Genomic DNA, 14,757 nt, shown 5'->3' with positions numbered 1-14,757 from the left:
AAAAAAAAAAAAAAAAAAAGTAGCAATGGAACTTTCACTTTTCAACATCTACATTTTATGTAGTTACTTGATGAATAATATGAATCCGTTCTTGTGGAGGAGTTACAAGTCTATATTAAATATGGCCACTATGTTTATTATCCACTATGGTTGTTTATCCTAAAGTTTTAAATATAAAAGAAAAAATAATTTCTGCAAACAGTATTACTAAAGTTGGAAATGAAATGCTAGTATGTCACTATAAGATGCAGAATAGCACATTTTAATATTAAGGTGTGCATCTGAACTGAACTCGACTCTCTCTACTTCAGAATTGTTTTCATGTGCAAGTCTGCACAGTTAAGTTGTCACAGATGTGTAAATACCATTACCACTGAAGAAATTAAATCATGAGTTAATAAAAATAAGTAAGTAAAAAGGCACCCCACAATCATGCAAACATTATCATCAGTATTCTATGTAACTCACTTTTTAAAAATTATACAGTAACACTTCTCTTTTATTGTTTTCATAATAAAACAGACTTACTAATTCAACCTTTAAAATTTATCTTTCTTAAAAGATTTGAGTTTTGTAACTGGGATGTCCCTCATTTGAGTGTTAAAATGGAGTGAACTGTTTACTTCAATTCAATGATGATTTCAGGGACCTATGTTACATTATGCAGTGATAAACAAAACATCTGGCTTTGTGGAACCCAACACAATAAGCACAAAATTAATCATATTTTTGAATTATAGATTTTAAAACAGGAAAAAGGTATGCATTGAATGAAGGTATTGCTTGGTCTCCCCATCTACACACACACACACACACACACACACACACACACAAAATTATCTCACATATCTGACTTACTCAAGTTGCCACATAACTATTGGCAAAGCCTTAAAAAAATCCTTTTAAAATAATTGTTTCATATTAAAATTAAAAATAAAACCAAGACATTTAACTGTCAGCTATTGTATAGTAATAGACCAGTAAAGCCTGCACTGACCTACTTCCTATCAGCATCATGACATGGAAGCATGCTAAGAAAATAATGAAAATTACTATAAAAAAACTTTTAATTTTGTATTTAACATTGGTTACTGTCTTGAAATGTTTAAATGCTATACATCCAATGCTAGTTGCTTTATGATACATTTGTTTTCAAATTGCAAGTTTTGTTATTTTAGTAGTCATAGTCAATGATGAACCTGCTAGATTCATACTCAAAAGAAATCAAGGCTATTTTTTTACATCATACTTAATTCTATTTTAAAATTTCTATTAAAAGCAATCTTAGACCAAATTCCATATACTCCTTTCCATTTTAAAAATAGTGCTATGCTTAAAAAAAAGTCAGTTAATAAAGAATCCTACAAAACAAGGCAAGTTCACATTTAAAGAACACTTGTAATGTTTCTAATAGAAGATGGACTTAACTTTGTGTATACATTAATATTGTTATCAGTCTCTAAGAGTTCAATTAGCATTAAAATATTCCAAATTCCCATACAAGAAAATACAGAACTAGTAACGAGTGTCCCATCTAGTTTCTTTTTATTAATTACACAAAATAGCAAGAGTTTTACATTTAAAAAAATTCACTTTACCTTGTAAATTACTACATTAAAATAAAATACATTATGCTAAAAAGCATTTCCTTTACAGTCAATACAAAGAATAAATTCCCTAGAAGGGAAATTCAGGGAGAGAATAAAGGAGGCAAAACCATCCAGAAACAGCAGCTAATCCAACTGAATGAAAAAGACATGTTAGGTTTTGTGCTGCATATTAATGCTGTTACGTACAATGTCTTGTTTGGTCAAAATTCACAATACACTTCTTCCTCCTCCTATGACTACAAAAGAAGTCAACACATTTTTACATTACAAGTTTCCAATTCATACCACTATCATGCAATGACTTAATCTTGACCCATATTTCCCTTACTGTCTATGGAAAAATGCACAAATAACTTGTTTATCTGCTTACAACTGAGGAGAGGGAAGCACGGTGTGTGAGTGTGTGTGTGTGTGTGTCTGTGTGTGTGTGTCTGTGTCTAAGGAGACCAGGGGTGGGTGCAACCTTACCCCCCTCCAGCGGTGCCACAGTCTTGCGCCCGGCTCTGGAAATCCACCTTCAATGAATGCATTAGCCTCCTCTTCGGATGCCGCCGCCCCCCACCCTCTTTGCAGCAGAAATGTGCCTAGGCTGTTCTACCCCAGCGATGGAGGATCCTCTTACCAGATAGAGTTCTTGATCTTGTGTTGCAGAGCGTTGGCCTCTGTCCCTGGCAGCCCGGGCACAAGGGCTGGCAGAGCCACCCCGGGGTTGGGGGCGCTGAGGGGAAGCTGCTGATGGGCATCGAGCTGCTGTGGTGGCGGCTGTTGTTGTTCCTCTGCCATCGCTGCTAGAGGGGAGGGAGGGAAGATGGGGGCGCGGGGAAGGGTGAGGGAAGAGACGCGGAGGGGAGGACGACGAGGGGAGGTGGAGGGGGAGGGGAGGAAGAGGAGGAGGAGGAGGGGAGGGAGAGGAGGAGGAGGAGGAGGAGGAAGGAAGGAAGCTGGATAAGCTAGGCCTATACCCCAGGGCTCGAGTGAGTCGCTTTCTCCGGCCGCCTGAGGGACATCCCCGGGGAGACCGCGCGGCTCCTCGCGGTTCTCGTCACGGTTCCTCTCCCGGTTCTCCTCGCGGTCTTCGTCACGGTTCCTCTCCCGGTTCTCCTTACCGCCCCGCGCGTCACCGCGGCAGAGGCATGGCGGCGCCCCTCAGCCCCCCGTCAGCGGCCGGGGCTGGGGGGCGTCTGTAGAACGAGGTCCGTGGTCAGGCGCCCCCTCGGCCCCCAAATCCAACCCGACAGGTCTCTCGGGGGGCCTGCCTCCCCGGCCGCCCTCCCCCGGGGGCCTGGCGCCTCGGAGCTCCCCCGCGCCCGCTCGCTCGCTCGCTCGCTCGCTCCCGGCCCCGCCGCCGCCGCCGCCGCGGCCACTGCTGCCCTGCCAGCCCGGAGCAGCCCAGCGCGCGCAGCCGCACTGCGGCCCGGCGCAGACGGCACAACACCTACCGCGCGGCCGGGGGGCGTGGACGCGCGTGTGCGGGCGCGGCGCGGCGCGGGGGCCGCAGAGCGCGCGGGGCGGAGCGGCGGCGGGGCCGCGGGCCCAGGAAGCCGCGGCGGGGGCCCCGAGGGAGAGGCTCGGTGGCTGCGGCGGACGCGGGGGACGGACGGCGTGTCGGGGGCGGGGAGCGGGCTGGCGTGACGGCGGCGGGGAGCGGACCTGTGCCCACCGTGCGGCGTGGAAGGGAGAATTGATTGCTTCCTAGTGTGTAAGGTGAAACGAATCTACAAGCCCGCCTTCCCCCCCCAACCCCCCTACACACACACACACACACACACACACACACACACACTCGCTAGCGTTTGCCCTCAACTTGTCAGGGACTGCTTGCTTCCTCTCTCAGCCACGGGACTGTGCCGAAGCAGGTGAGAGCTTTCCGAAGAGCCAGCGCCCGCGAGCTGATTCGGTCTGGTAGGAAAATGGCAAGTGAGGAGCTGGTTGGAGTGCTCCTCGGTCGGGCATTCAAAGCCCTCCAAATCTGGCCCCACTTTAGCTGTCCAATCACAGCCGCCTCCATCCCCCCTGCTAGAACTCCCAGCTCCAATCAGTGAAGTCTCCATGCCATCCTCAGCGCGCAGCAGACTCATTCTTCCTTGGTGCCTTTGCCCATGCTGTTTCCCCACGCCCGTGCCAGGAGTGCCCTCCCTGCTTCACACTCCCAGTTCAGCCCAGGCTCAGAGGCACACGGCTCAAGTCGCGGCTTGTCAGGGTCCCTGGCAGCCAAGGCCCCTCCTGTTTCTCAAAAAAACAAAACAAAACAAAACAAAACAAAAAAAAAAACCCAAAAAACAAAAACAAACCACATGTAATACAACATGGAGGCGCGAGCTTCAGCCAAGAGCTCTCTTCCTTTGCAGCTATCTAAACTCACCCCAGCCAGAGACTGCCCCACCATTCGCCCTCTTTCCATTCATAGAGAGCTTTTGCTGGCTGTGAGTGAGACTCCCTGCCTCCAACAAATCATTCCTCTTATAAGAGCAGGAGAATTGGCTTTTCTAGGTGGGGCTGGTCAGGAAGGCTAAAGCGCCTGGGTGTAGAAGACAGAAGAAGCCTCTGGCACCAGATGGAACAGCTGCGCAGCTCTCACTGACCTTTCTCTGTGCCTGTGGCTATCATGAGCCTTCCAGCTCTTAACTTTTCTGACAGTGTTTCTAGCAGACTTGTTCCTGTCAGATTTTCTGGCCACTTTCCTGGGTGGACTTTGAGCTAGGAAGCCCTGCCACCTTTTAGACTTCTAGTGGGGTGGTGAATCTGATTGGCTTGGATTGCGTGGTCTTTTGAGTGCTCTGTTCCCTCTCTTGGCCTGAAACTCTCTTGCTTTGTCCATGTGGCCTCAGGCCTGGTTCACATAGACTCGAAGCCCATATTCTGAATGTTTGCACCTGGATGGGTGGAGGGAAGGACACCCTTGCAAAATACAGTTTCTTCATGAGGATCCAGACTGTGTTCCAGAATGCATATTTATAATTCTGTATCCACGGGGAAGATGATATAAAAAGACAATGGGAAAAGTGGCCCAGACCCCTTTTTCTAATTTTTTTTTAACCTGAAGAGAGAGTGATGGCTTCACATTGCCACGTTCTGAGGGGGAGAATCATTAAAGAAAGGTAACTAGGACCTGCTAAAGACCTTAAGAAAAGGAAGTTGAAACCGAGATGTCTTTAAAATAACTTCACTACCGGGTGTCACACAGGCTGGCTTCCCGAGTGCAACTTTTCAGTTCTTAATAGGTTCCATAAAGAGCCACGCATCCCACAGTCACCACTAGAGGGCTCAGCAGAGTTACAGCCCCGATTTGCCCTCTAGCGGCGATTCTGAACAGAGTGCGTTTATGCAGACTTGGGGCCTTCAGGGACTGGCAGCATGGCGGTTGGAGCAGACATCTGGAACCATTAGGTTCAACCAGCAATGAGAGGGTTTTCATATAGCAACAGACTGAAGAGATCCTATTGCCAGAATGAAACACCCTTTCAGGAAAAGAAGGATCATTGCTCACACCATCCGAGAGGTAAATTTGGGCTTTGTTACAATTTTCATAGGAGACTGAATTTAAATAAACTATGCTTTTAAGAAACTTGAAAAAAAAATGGTAAAGTTACCTAAAAACTTGGGCGGGAATTCAAGCCAAACCCAGAGACCCTGAGTAAAGGCCAACTTAGAATCAGTGTGACTCAGTTTTTCAGTTTCAGTTCACTCCCATGGGAGCTAATAGAAAACATTTTAATGAATATGAATTTTTAAGCTAGCATTGATTATGAGCACATCCCAGTCTCAGAAAGTGTAAGCTTATTTCCCCTTGAGAGTGTGTATGACAATGGGAAAAACCAGTCTGAGGAATGCCAATAGAATGGGGAAGGAAAACTCTGGTTTTAGAGTCAGGAACAGCATGGAGAGTGATCTGTAAACCACTGAAGTGTTCTAACAAGAGAATTTACAAAGTGGCTGTGAATACCTCAGAAGCAGACTAATTTGTGCTAGTAGTTCTGGAACATAATTCCTGGCTCTTAGGTGTTTAGTAAGTAACATTTAAATTCAGTTATTAACTTTTTTCTAGTCCTTTTTCTTTTAAAGATTTATTTATTTTATTTTGTACGCACTGGGGTGTTTTGCCTGCATGTATGTCTGTGTGAGGGTGTCGAATGCTCCGGAACTGGAGTTACAGACAGTTGTAAGCAGCCATGTGGTGCTGGGAATTGAACCCAGGTCCTCTGGAAAAATAGACACTTCTCTCAACCACTAAGCTATCTTTCCAGCCCCCTTTCTAGTAATCTTATGTGTGAAAACTTCATTTTCCTTATAAAACTTTCCAGATACACTTACTATGTAGTGTACTATGTACTTATATGATATATATGTATATATGTATGTATATATGAAATAAGATACATTATACACTTATCTCTAAGGATTAATGAGATAAAAGTCACATAATTTATAAGGTATGAGGAAAATTAATACTACATAAGATTACTGAGTGCAGAAAATATAAATAAAGCATTGGCCCAACTCAAAGTAGTTTATATTCTGTGAAGTAGAGCTAGATTAACATGTTGAAGTATATGAGATGAATTCCAAAATATATTCATCTTTGTTTCTTTTCTGTTGCTGTGATGAGAATTATGACCAAGATAATATAAAATAAAGCATTTAATTTGGCTTATAATTTCAGAGGGTTAGAGTCCATGATGGCAGAGAGAAGTTATGGCAGTAGGAATGGGTGAGAAGTCATATCTCAAACCATAGTACAGGGCAGAGAGGCACACTGCATGGCACTCCTCTTCCAACAAAGTCACATGTTCTAATACTTCCCAAACAGTTCCACCAACTAAGGATTATGTCCTCAAACACATGAGCCTAACACACGAATCTTGTTTAAATCACCACAATAATGCCTATTAATGGTAAAGATAAATTGGAGAGATTGGTCTGTAGAAGTTTGAAGAACTATCTAGAGAAGGCCTCATAGCTGGCCTTTGAACTAGGTATCCTTGAAAAGAATAGGAGACAGAAACTGGGTGTGCTGTCTAATTTTATGTTGACTTGACTCAAACTATAGTCATCTGAGAGGAGGGAACCTCAACTGAGAAAATGCCTCTCTAAGACTGGGCTGTAGGCAAGCCTGTACTGCATTCTTTAATTAGTGATTGATTGGAGATGGTCCAGCCCATTGTGGGTGGTGCCACCCCTGGGCTGATGATCCTAGATTCTATAAGAAAGCAGGCTGAGCCAGGTGGGTGCATACCTTGAACCCCAGCACTTGAGAGGCAGAGGCAGGTGGATCTCTGTGAGTTTGAGACCAGCCTGCTCTACAGGGCAAGTTCCAGGACATCCTGGGCAACACAGAGAAACCCTGTCTCAAAAAACAAACAACAACAACATCAAATTAGACTGAGTAAGCCATGAAGAACAAGCCAGTAAGCAATGTCCTCCGTGGCCTCTGTCTCAGCTTCTGCTTCCAGGTCTCTACCCTGACTTCCTTCAGTGGTAGACTACAATGTAGAAGTGTAAGTCAAATAAACTCTTTCCTCCCAACTTGCTTTTGGTCATGATGTTTCATTATCATGACCACCAACATTATCATAATAATAACAACCCTGACTAAGACAGAAATTGGTACCAGGATCATGGAATATTGCTACGACAGACCTGACTGTATTGTTTTGGTGAGGATTTTGTGGAAAGAGTTTGTAACTTTGGGCTAAAAAGTCATTGAGTATTGAGAGTTCAGTGAGCTGTTTTGTAGGTTTCTTGAGTATATGAAAGTTGAGAGCAGTGCAGATGATGGAGTTCTAGCTTGTGAAGCTTTACAGGGAAGCAAATGCTCTACCTGAAAAAGAATCTGTGGTCAGGTCAGCTGGAAATGAAAAAAATCAGCTCTAACAAGAGAACAGAACCTTTAAGGTAGAGCCCTTTTTGGGGGTGGGGGGATAGTGATGCTGGTCAGCTGGGGCTGAAGTATCTGCTGTGATTAAGAAGAGACCAGCTCTTACCCAGTGAGCCATCTTTCCTGCAGCTGTCCATGCAGACAGAGCACTCATATACAAAATAAATAACTAAATCTTGAAGAACAAGGAGGAGGAGGAGGAGGAGGAAGAAAAAGAAGAAGAAGAAGAAGAAGAAGAAGAAGAAGAAGAAGAGGAAGAGGAGGAGGAGGAGGAGGAGGAGGAGGAGGAGAAGAGACCAGCATGGCTGAGGTGAAGCCTTCTGGGGAAGAGACTCCTCATGGTCAGCACATAGACGCTGTGTTCCAGAGGTGGCCAAGGCTGTGCTGCCATCTGAAATTGATCACCCAGGTTATGCTGGTTTTGAACACATGTAGAGGTCTAAAGAACAGCTGAGGCTTGGTGCTGTGTGGCAAGGCTGGAGTCCCAGAAGAGAGCCCAGGACAGGCTATTGGTGAAAATGCTTCCAATTACTGCCAGAGACCCCAGAACTTTGGAGATGTCAGTACCATGGGATGACCACCAAGAACAGCAGCAGCAGTGGAGCAGAGCTGATCAGAGCCTCAAAGACAAGCTGTGTGTGTAGAGAAAATGATGAGATGCTGAGAGCCAGAGAAGTGATGAGATGCTCAGAAGATCATGAGTAATCCCAGATATTAGACATTGGGTTATTTACACAGTTGGAGTCTGGTTTTGACTTGATTTGATTATGACTGTGACTTCATTCTTTCCTCTTGAAATAAGAAAGTATCTAACTTATTTTTTATTTTATAGGAGCCCATAGTTGAAAGATTTTGGATTTTAAAGGAGATTGAATTTTTTTTTTCTTTTTCAAGACAGGGTTTCTCTGTATAGACCTGGCTGTCCTGGAACTCACTCCGTAAGCCAGGTTGGCCTCGAACTCAGAAATCCGCCTGCCTCTGCCTCCCAAGTGCTGGGATTAAAGGCGTGTGCCACCACCGCCCGGCAAGGAGATTGAATTTTAAAACTGTTTAAATTTGTAAGACCTGTAAAGCTTTTTAGATTTGAAAATGTTTTATAATTAGCCTGTAGTGGTGGTGCACACCTTTAACCTCAGTGTTCAGGTAGAAGCAGGTGGATCTCTGTGAGCTTGAGGCCAGCTTGGTCTACAGTGAATTCCAGGACAGCCAGAGCTACACAGAGAAACCAAGTCTTAAAAAAACAAAACCAAACAAACAACCAAAAAAAGAAAATGCTTGGGGCTGGAGAGATGGTTCAGTGGTTAAGAGCATTGACTGCTCTTCCAGAGGTCCTGAGTTCAAATCCCAGCAACCAGATGGTGGCTCACAACCATCTGTAATGGGATCTGATGCCCTCTTCTGGTGTCTGAAGACAGCAACAATGTACTCACATATATAAAATTAAATAAATCTAAAAAAAATATTTAGAAAATGCTTTATATTGTGATGTTGATATTAATGTACAATTGTTGGGATAGACAAGAAAGGAAAGGTTGTGGTTTAACAGTGGAGTGTTTGTGTGTCAAGTTCACAAGGGGCCACCTGTGCTGGTTTATGTCGACTTAACAAGCTGTAGTCATCTGAGAGGAAGGAACCTCAATTGAGAAAAGGCCTCCATAAGAACTACCTGTAGGCAGGCCTGTAGGGCATTTTATTAATTAGTGTTTGATGTGGGAAGGGCCAATCCATTGTGGGTAGTACTACCCCCTTGGCCTGGTGATCTTGGGTTCTATAAGAAGGCAGGCTGAACAAGCCACGAAGAGCAAGCCAGTATGCAACATCCCTTCGTGGCCTCTGCCTTAGCTTCTGCTTCCAGGTTCCTGCTCTGCCTTTTTTTCAGTGGTGGACTATGACGTAGATGTGTAACCCAAATAAAACCTTTCCTCCTCAACTTAATTTTGGTCATGGTGTTTCGTTACAGCAATAGCAACCCTGACTAAGACTGGGGGAGGATGATTTCAGGTAAAGGAGGACACAATCTGATGGAAGAATAATACAATGTCCTGGGTGATCTGTTGCCAGATCCTTAATGGAATGTAAGAGGAGGGAAGGTGGTGGGAACTCTCTGATTTTTTTCTTTTTAGGTTACTTGACTATGTGGACTTTTTTGTTTCAGATTTCTTTTGTTTGTTTGTTTGTTTGTTTTTCGAGACAGGGTTTTTCTGTATAGCCCTGGCTGTCCTTGAACTCACTCTGTAGACCAGGCTTTCCTTGAACTCAGAATCTCCCTGCTTCTGCCTCCTAAGTGCTGGAATTAAAGGTGTGCACCACCACTGCCTGGCTGTTTCAGATTTCTTAAAGGCATAACTTTTAAATTCAGTCTCCTATAAAGACTGTTGCCAGTCTACCTTACAAAACAATGTTATATTACTAATTATGATTGTTCTGTCAAAAAATGATAAGGCCCAAAATTGTTTTCATCATTGATAAATATTAAGTGCCATAAACAATGGTAGCTTAGCACAGAAATGATAAACGTTCTATTCCATTCATTTTCTTTTCACCTTAAATATAAAAATATCCTCTCTCCCCTTTACTGTAACATCCTCTGCCTTCTTCCATCCAAATGTTTCCCTCTAGGAGCTTAAAGGAGAAAGTGATAGCCCCTCCATGCCATTTAGAAGAGCCAGGAAAGAAGGCCTCCTATACCCTTTATCCCTTCCTTGCCCAATTTTTGATATTTTAATTTTAGAAACTGATGAGGATGTCTTTGAGCTTGTCTTTCAAATTTCATGTAGTCCTACGGAGTGCTATGTTAAATTCCACTGCTGTAATATACCACACAGTCTTGCCTTTCATTATATTAAAAGAGAGGAAAGTGTGGAGAGTGGGAAGAAGAAAATAAAATATAAAACAAGATTATAGAAGAGACAAGTTGCAGAGTTTAAAACTAAGTGAATAGTGGCAAATTTGGACAGATGCCCTAAATGTCTTATATACTAAGAAGTCCAATGTGAAAATGTGAGTTCTGTTAGAACACACACATTTTTTTTGCCTTCCTAGTTTTTTCTTTTTTTATTGGTTATTTTATTTATTTACATCTCAAATGTTATCCCCCTTCCCAGTTTTCCCTCTGCAACCCTCCCTTCCATCCCCCTGCTTCTATAAGGGTGCTCCACCACCTACCCACCTACTTGAGCCTCACCACCTAGCATTCCCCTACACTGGGACATTGAGCCTCCATGGGACTAACAGCCTCCCCTCCCATTGATGACAGATAAGGCCATCCTCTGCTACATATGCAGCTGGAGTCATGGGTCCCTCCGTGTGTACTGTTTGGAGAACACACACATTTTATTCTGCAATTAAAACAATGGCCTGTTAAGGGCAAGGTAGCTAACCTGTTCAAATACCCTGTCTATGCAATCACTACTTTCAAGTGTACTTACCTTTAAGGATGGGCTAAAGTTCACATAATGTACTTATCTGTTCAAATGAGGTATACAAATGAATGCCAAATACTGCTTGGATTTCACTTAGAAAACATTGCCAGTTTGGTAGTACATACATGTTCAAGTTGACCTGAAATTATATTAAAGAGGGTTCAATTTAATATCAACTGTCAGAATTTTAAAGGAAGTGTTTACTTTTACTTGGGGCCAAAAAGGTCCCGAGTAGAAATCCAATACCTCAGAAATTCAAGCCAGCAGCAGCTATGAACAGAAGCAAGTAAAGTAAAAGTATATTTACCTAATTCTAAAAGTTACAATGAAAAGACCTTAAGAGCCAATCCTACATACAATGAGGAAGACAGTGCAGGTGTAGGCTGTAGGAGGGAGCCTAACCAATAAGCCACAAATTATTTCATCTCAAGGAACTTTGAAACACATATAGTATGCAAATTATTATTCTGGGACCTTCAAAAATTTAGACACAAGTATCAAAAAAGATATTGTTCTTACATGCAAGAGAACACTAACATACATATTCTTTTCTGTTTTTTTTTTTTTTTTGGGGGGGGGAGCAGTGTTTCTTTGTGAGCTCTGGCTGTCCTGGAACTTACTCTGTAGATAAGGCTAGCCTTGAACTCATAATTTGCCTGCTTCTGCCTCCCAAGTGCAGAGATTAAAGGCATGTGCCACTACCACTGGGCCCATATATATTTTTCTTAAAGTGAGACAAACATAAGCCTCTTCAACTTGCTCTGAAGAGTCTGTTCTTCCTTTTTGGGGTCTGCCTTTTCAAATTCACTGTACAAGACAAGGGTCTACCAGAAAACAGCTCATATGAGACTGTACACACACATACAGTATATTATCTTATATTTCAACATACTAATTTGAATAAGAGGTTGGTCCAAAGAAAAGGTTAGAAGTGAACTAGCAAATTGATTCCTTTCTTATAGAATATGACCATAATAATGAGAAAGGGCTACTTGAAAAGGCACTTGGCAGTAAAACCAATAGCTGACAGATACACAAAAGAGGGCCTCCTTCAGAAAGCATTAGCCAGCAGTAACCAGTAGAGACAGAATAAGCAGGAACTGTGAGAGGACAAGCTGAAAGAGCTTATGGAAGATAAGATAGTTGCTTAGTGATGGTAGAAGCTTGATGGGATTACAGTAATTTTTAGATGTACTGAAGTAAGAAGGGCACAAATGAGAAAAAAGAGATCAGTAGTCTGGCCCTGGGAGAACCAAAATCACATAGGTAACCTCATACACTGAAAGCATTGCAGAATGAGAAGTTCACTTGGATGCTATGTTGGCTGATTTTCATTTCAGTTTGATTAGATGAAGAAGCATCTGATGATTAATAAGGTGCAATTTTTTATGTATATGTGTGATGCAGGGAAGACCCACTTGGAATGTGGGTGGCACCATCCTATTGGCTGGGTTCCAAGACTGAGCAAAGTAGAGAAAAGGAGAAAGCCAGGTGAGTACCAGTGTTTGTCTCACTCCATTTGATGATCCATTTAGATGTGACCAAGCAGTCTCACATTCCTATTGCTTCAGCCTAAAACAATTCCTGCTACTATGCCTTTACCACATATTTTGCCAGTTGGCCTTCCCAATCAAGATGGATGGACTACTCCATGTGTCAAAGTAAATCTCTCCACCCTATAAAGAGTGCTTTTGCTTTTGTGTGGTGCTGGGGATTGGACTCAGGGCTTTGTGCATGTTAGAAAAGCATTCTACTATATCTCCAGCTCCAGTATTTTTTCCTGTAAGTTGCTTCTTGTCAAGTATTTGGTCATAGCCAAGAGAAAAGGAACTAATCCAGTTTCCAATGCAGTTCTAGCAACAAGTTTGCCTTCTCAGACCTCGGGAGCAGGTTTGATGTGACTCTTTTCTTCTTCCAATGGAATCTTCTATATACAAAGATGTTCTTGATCACATGAGGGTTCTCATTGGTTCAGAATGGCATCTTCTCTGAAGTGTTTCCTATAGTGGGACTTTCTTGGACCTGCCAGCAATATAAATAATACACAAAGGCTTTTAATATTTGATATCTTAGGCTTTTTAGCTAGGGTGGTTTAGCTACTCTAAAAGTAACCCGACTAACTAGCGTACATCTGGCTGTGTGGCTAGTTCTACCTGTCTGCTCAACTCTGGTTCATCTGTTTACCTCTGTGTCAGCTAGGTGAACCTTCCACATCTCATTTCTTCTTCAAGTGTGTGTGTGTGTGTGTGTGTGTGTGTGTGTGTGTGTGTGTGTGTGTCTGTCTGTCTGTCTGTTTGTCTGTCTGTCTGTCTCTGTCTGTCTTTCTCTTGCTCTCTGAAGTCCTTACCCTTCACTTCCTGCCCAGTTATTGGCCTTCAGCTTTTTGTTACAACCAATCAGCAGTGAGGCAATCTCTGATACATTCTCAATTATCTTAGGCAGGTGAGGAATAACGAATATTTACAAAATAGAAAACCTAGTATTGGGCCATAGAAATGGTATTACCAGCATTTAGCTTTCTGCCAGTACAGAATTAACAATTGAATATACAGAGATACATCATCACACAATATACATCAACAATTTCCTTATCCACTCCCCACTCCAACCCACACCTCCACATTTTTCTGTGTCTCCTATAGTACCTTACACTGCCTTATATCAGACACTCTCTCAGAATAGGAATATTTCTTCGTTCCTGTTTCTAGCCTTCCTTTATTGTATACTTTGTATCCTGTGACTCATATATGGTCTTGAAGTGTGTTTTTATTTTCTGTATCTGCAACATAAAATGAAGTCACTACTAGAGTAGCCAAACAGTCCATGTTGTTGAAAGATTGAATAAAAGAAAAGGGTATGGGCTAGCAAGAAAGCTTGATAACATATCTGTATAATATGGGGAGTTAAGGATTTAGTTAATTTGTACTTACAATTCATCTCTCTGTGAGACTGCACAGCTTTCTCAGCAGCTGATTTTATCTGTTCAGGCTGACATCTGGTGCTGAGACTGGAGCCTTGGTGCTAAAGGAATTCAGGCCAGCTCATTGTTCTCAAAGAAAATAATCAGTTATGTCCAATTTCTCATGTGGATACAGATCCACACTTTGGATGGACCAGGATTGAAGCTCAGTCTCAAAGGGGCTGTGTGGGTGTCAGAGGCTAACATTCTGCCTGACTTCAGCCCTACGATTTAGGAGTTCTTTACCTCTTTGACTTTTTTTTTTTTTATAGAAGTGGCAATTTTAAAAACTCCCTTGCACAACTACATTATGGATTCAATGAAAATCATTCATGAAAATAGCATTGTAATACTTTATGGTAGTATGAGCCAAACACTTGTGATTTTTTTCCTTCTTTTCTACTTCTGGCAAAGAGAGGAGAGAGGTGAAGAGTAGGATAGTGGTAGAAGACATGACAAAGACAGGAATATTGAAAAGCAAAGTGGACCCAGACATGATAGTATATAATCTTACCCCAGAGCTCTGGAGAAGGTAAAGCAGGATGATGGTTTGTGGCCAACCTGGGCTACATAGTGAAGTCAAGTCTAGTTTGAGCTACAGAACATGAGCTTATACAAAGAAACTGAAAAGAAAAACAAAAATTAGCCTGGAAACAAAAGTGACAACAGCTTGGATATTGTGTCACTACTTAAAATCTAATGAAGTACAGATACTTAGCATACAGCCCCTGAGTAGCTGCTTTTAGAGTAGCATGCTTCAAGAGCATGGAAGGACATTCGAACACAGCCAACAGATACCAGGATAGCCTAATACTAGACAGCAAGGGGTAGACTTGTGGACACCAAGGGGTAGACTTGCGGACACCAAGGGATAGACTTGTGGACACCAAG

General features: G+C 42.8%; 1 protein-coding gene across 3 annotated transcripts in view; it reads right to left on the bottom strand.

Moving 5' to 3' along the window:
• The window catches only part of Rfx7 (regulatory factor X7), an 89,120-nt gene extending 86,133 nt beyond the window's left edge, over positions 1–2,987 (bottom strand). The window contains exons 1-2 of one of the 3 annotated variants that reach the window (XM_031345671.1): positions 2,573–2,987; positions 2,233–2,398 (exon numbers count right to left, since the gene is read on the bottom strand). In XM_031345671.1, coding sequence (XP_031201531.1) covers positions 2,233–2,393 — 161 coding nt within the window. In that variant the 5' untranslated portion in view covers positions 2,394–2,398; positions 2,573–2,987. Of the gene's footprint in view, positions 1–2,232 lie in introns of all 3 variants that reach the window. The other 2 variants (XM_031345670.1, XM_031345668.1) reach the window with 2 other exon arrangements.
• Between the last annotated feature and the right edge of the window lie 11,770 nt (positions 2,988–14,757).

The sequence above is a fragment of the Mastomys coucha genome, unplaced genomic scaffold (genome assembly GCF_008632895.1).
Source record: "Mastomys coucha isolate ucsf_1 unplaced genomic scaffold, UCSF_Mcou_1 pScaffold23, whole genome shotgun sequence".
NCBI lineage: Eukaryota > Metazoa > Chordata > Mammalia > Rodentia > Muridae > Mastomys > Mastomys coucha.
Note: the sequence above shows the minus strand (reverse complement) of the source record. Positions and strands in the feature narration are given on the sequence as shown.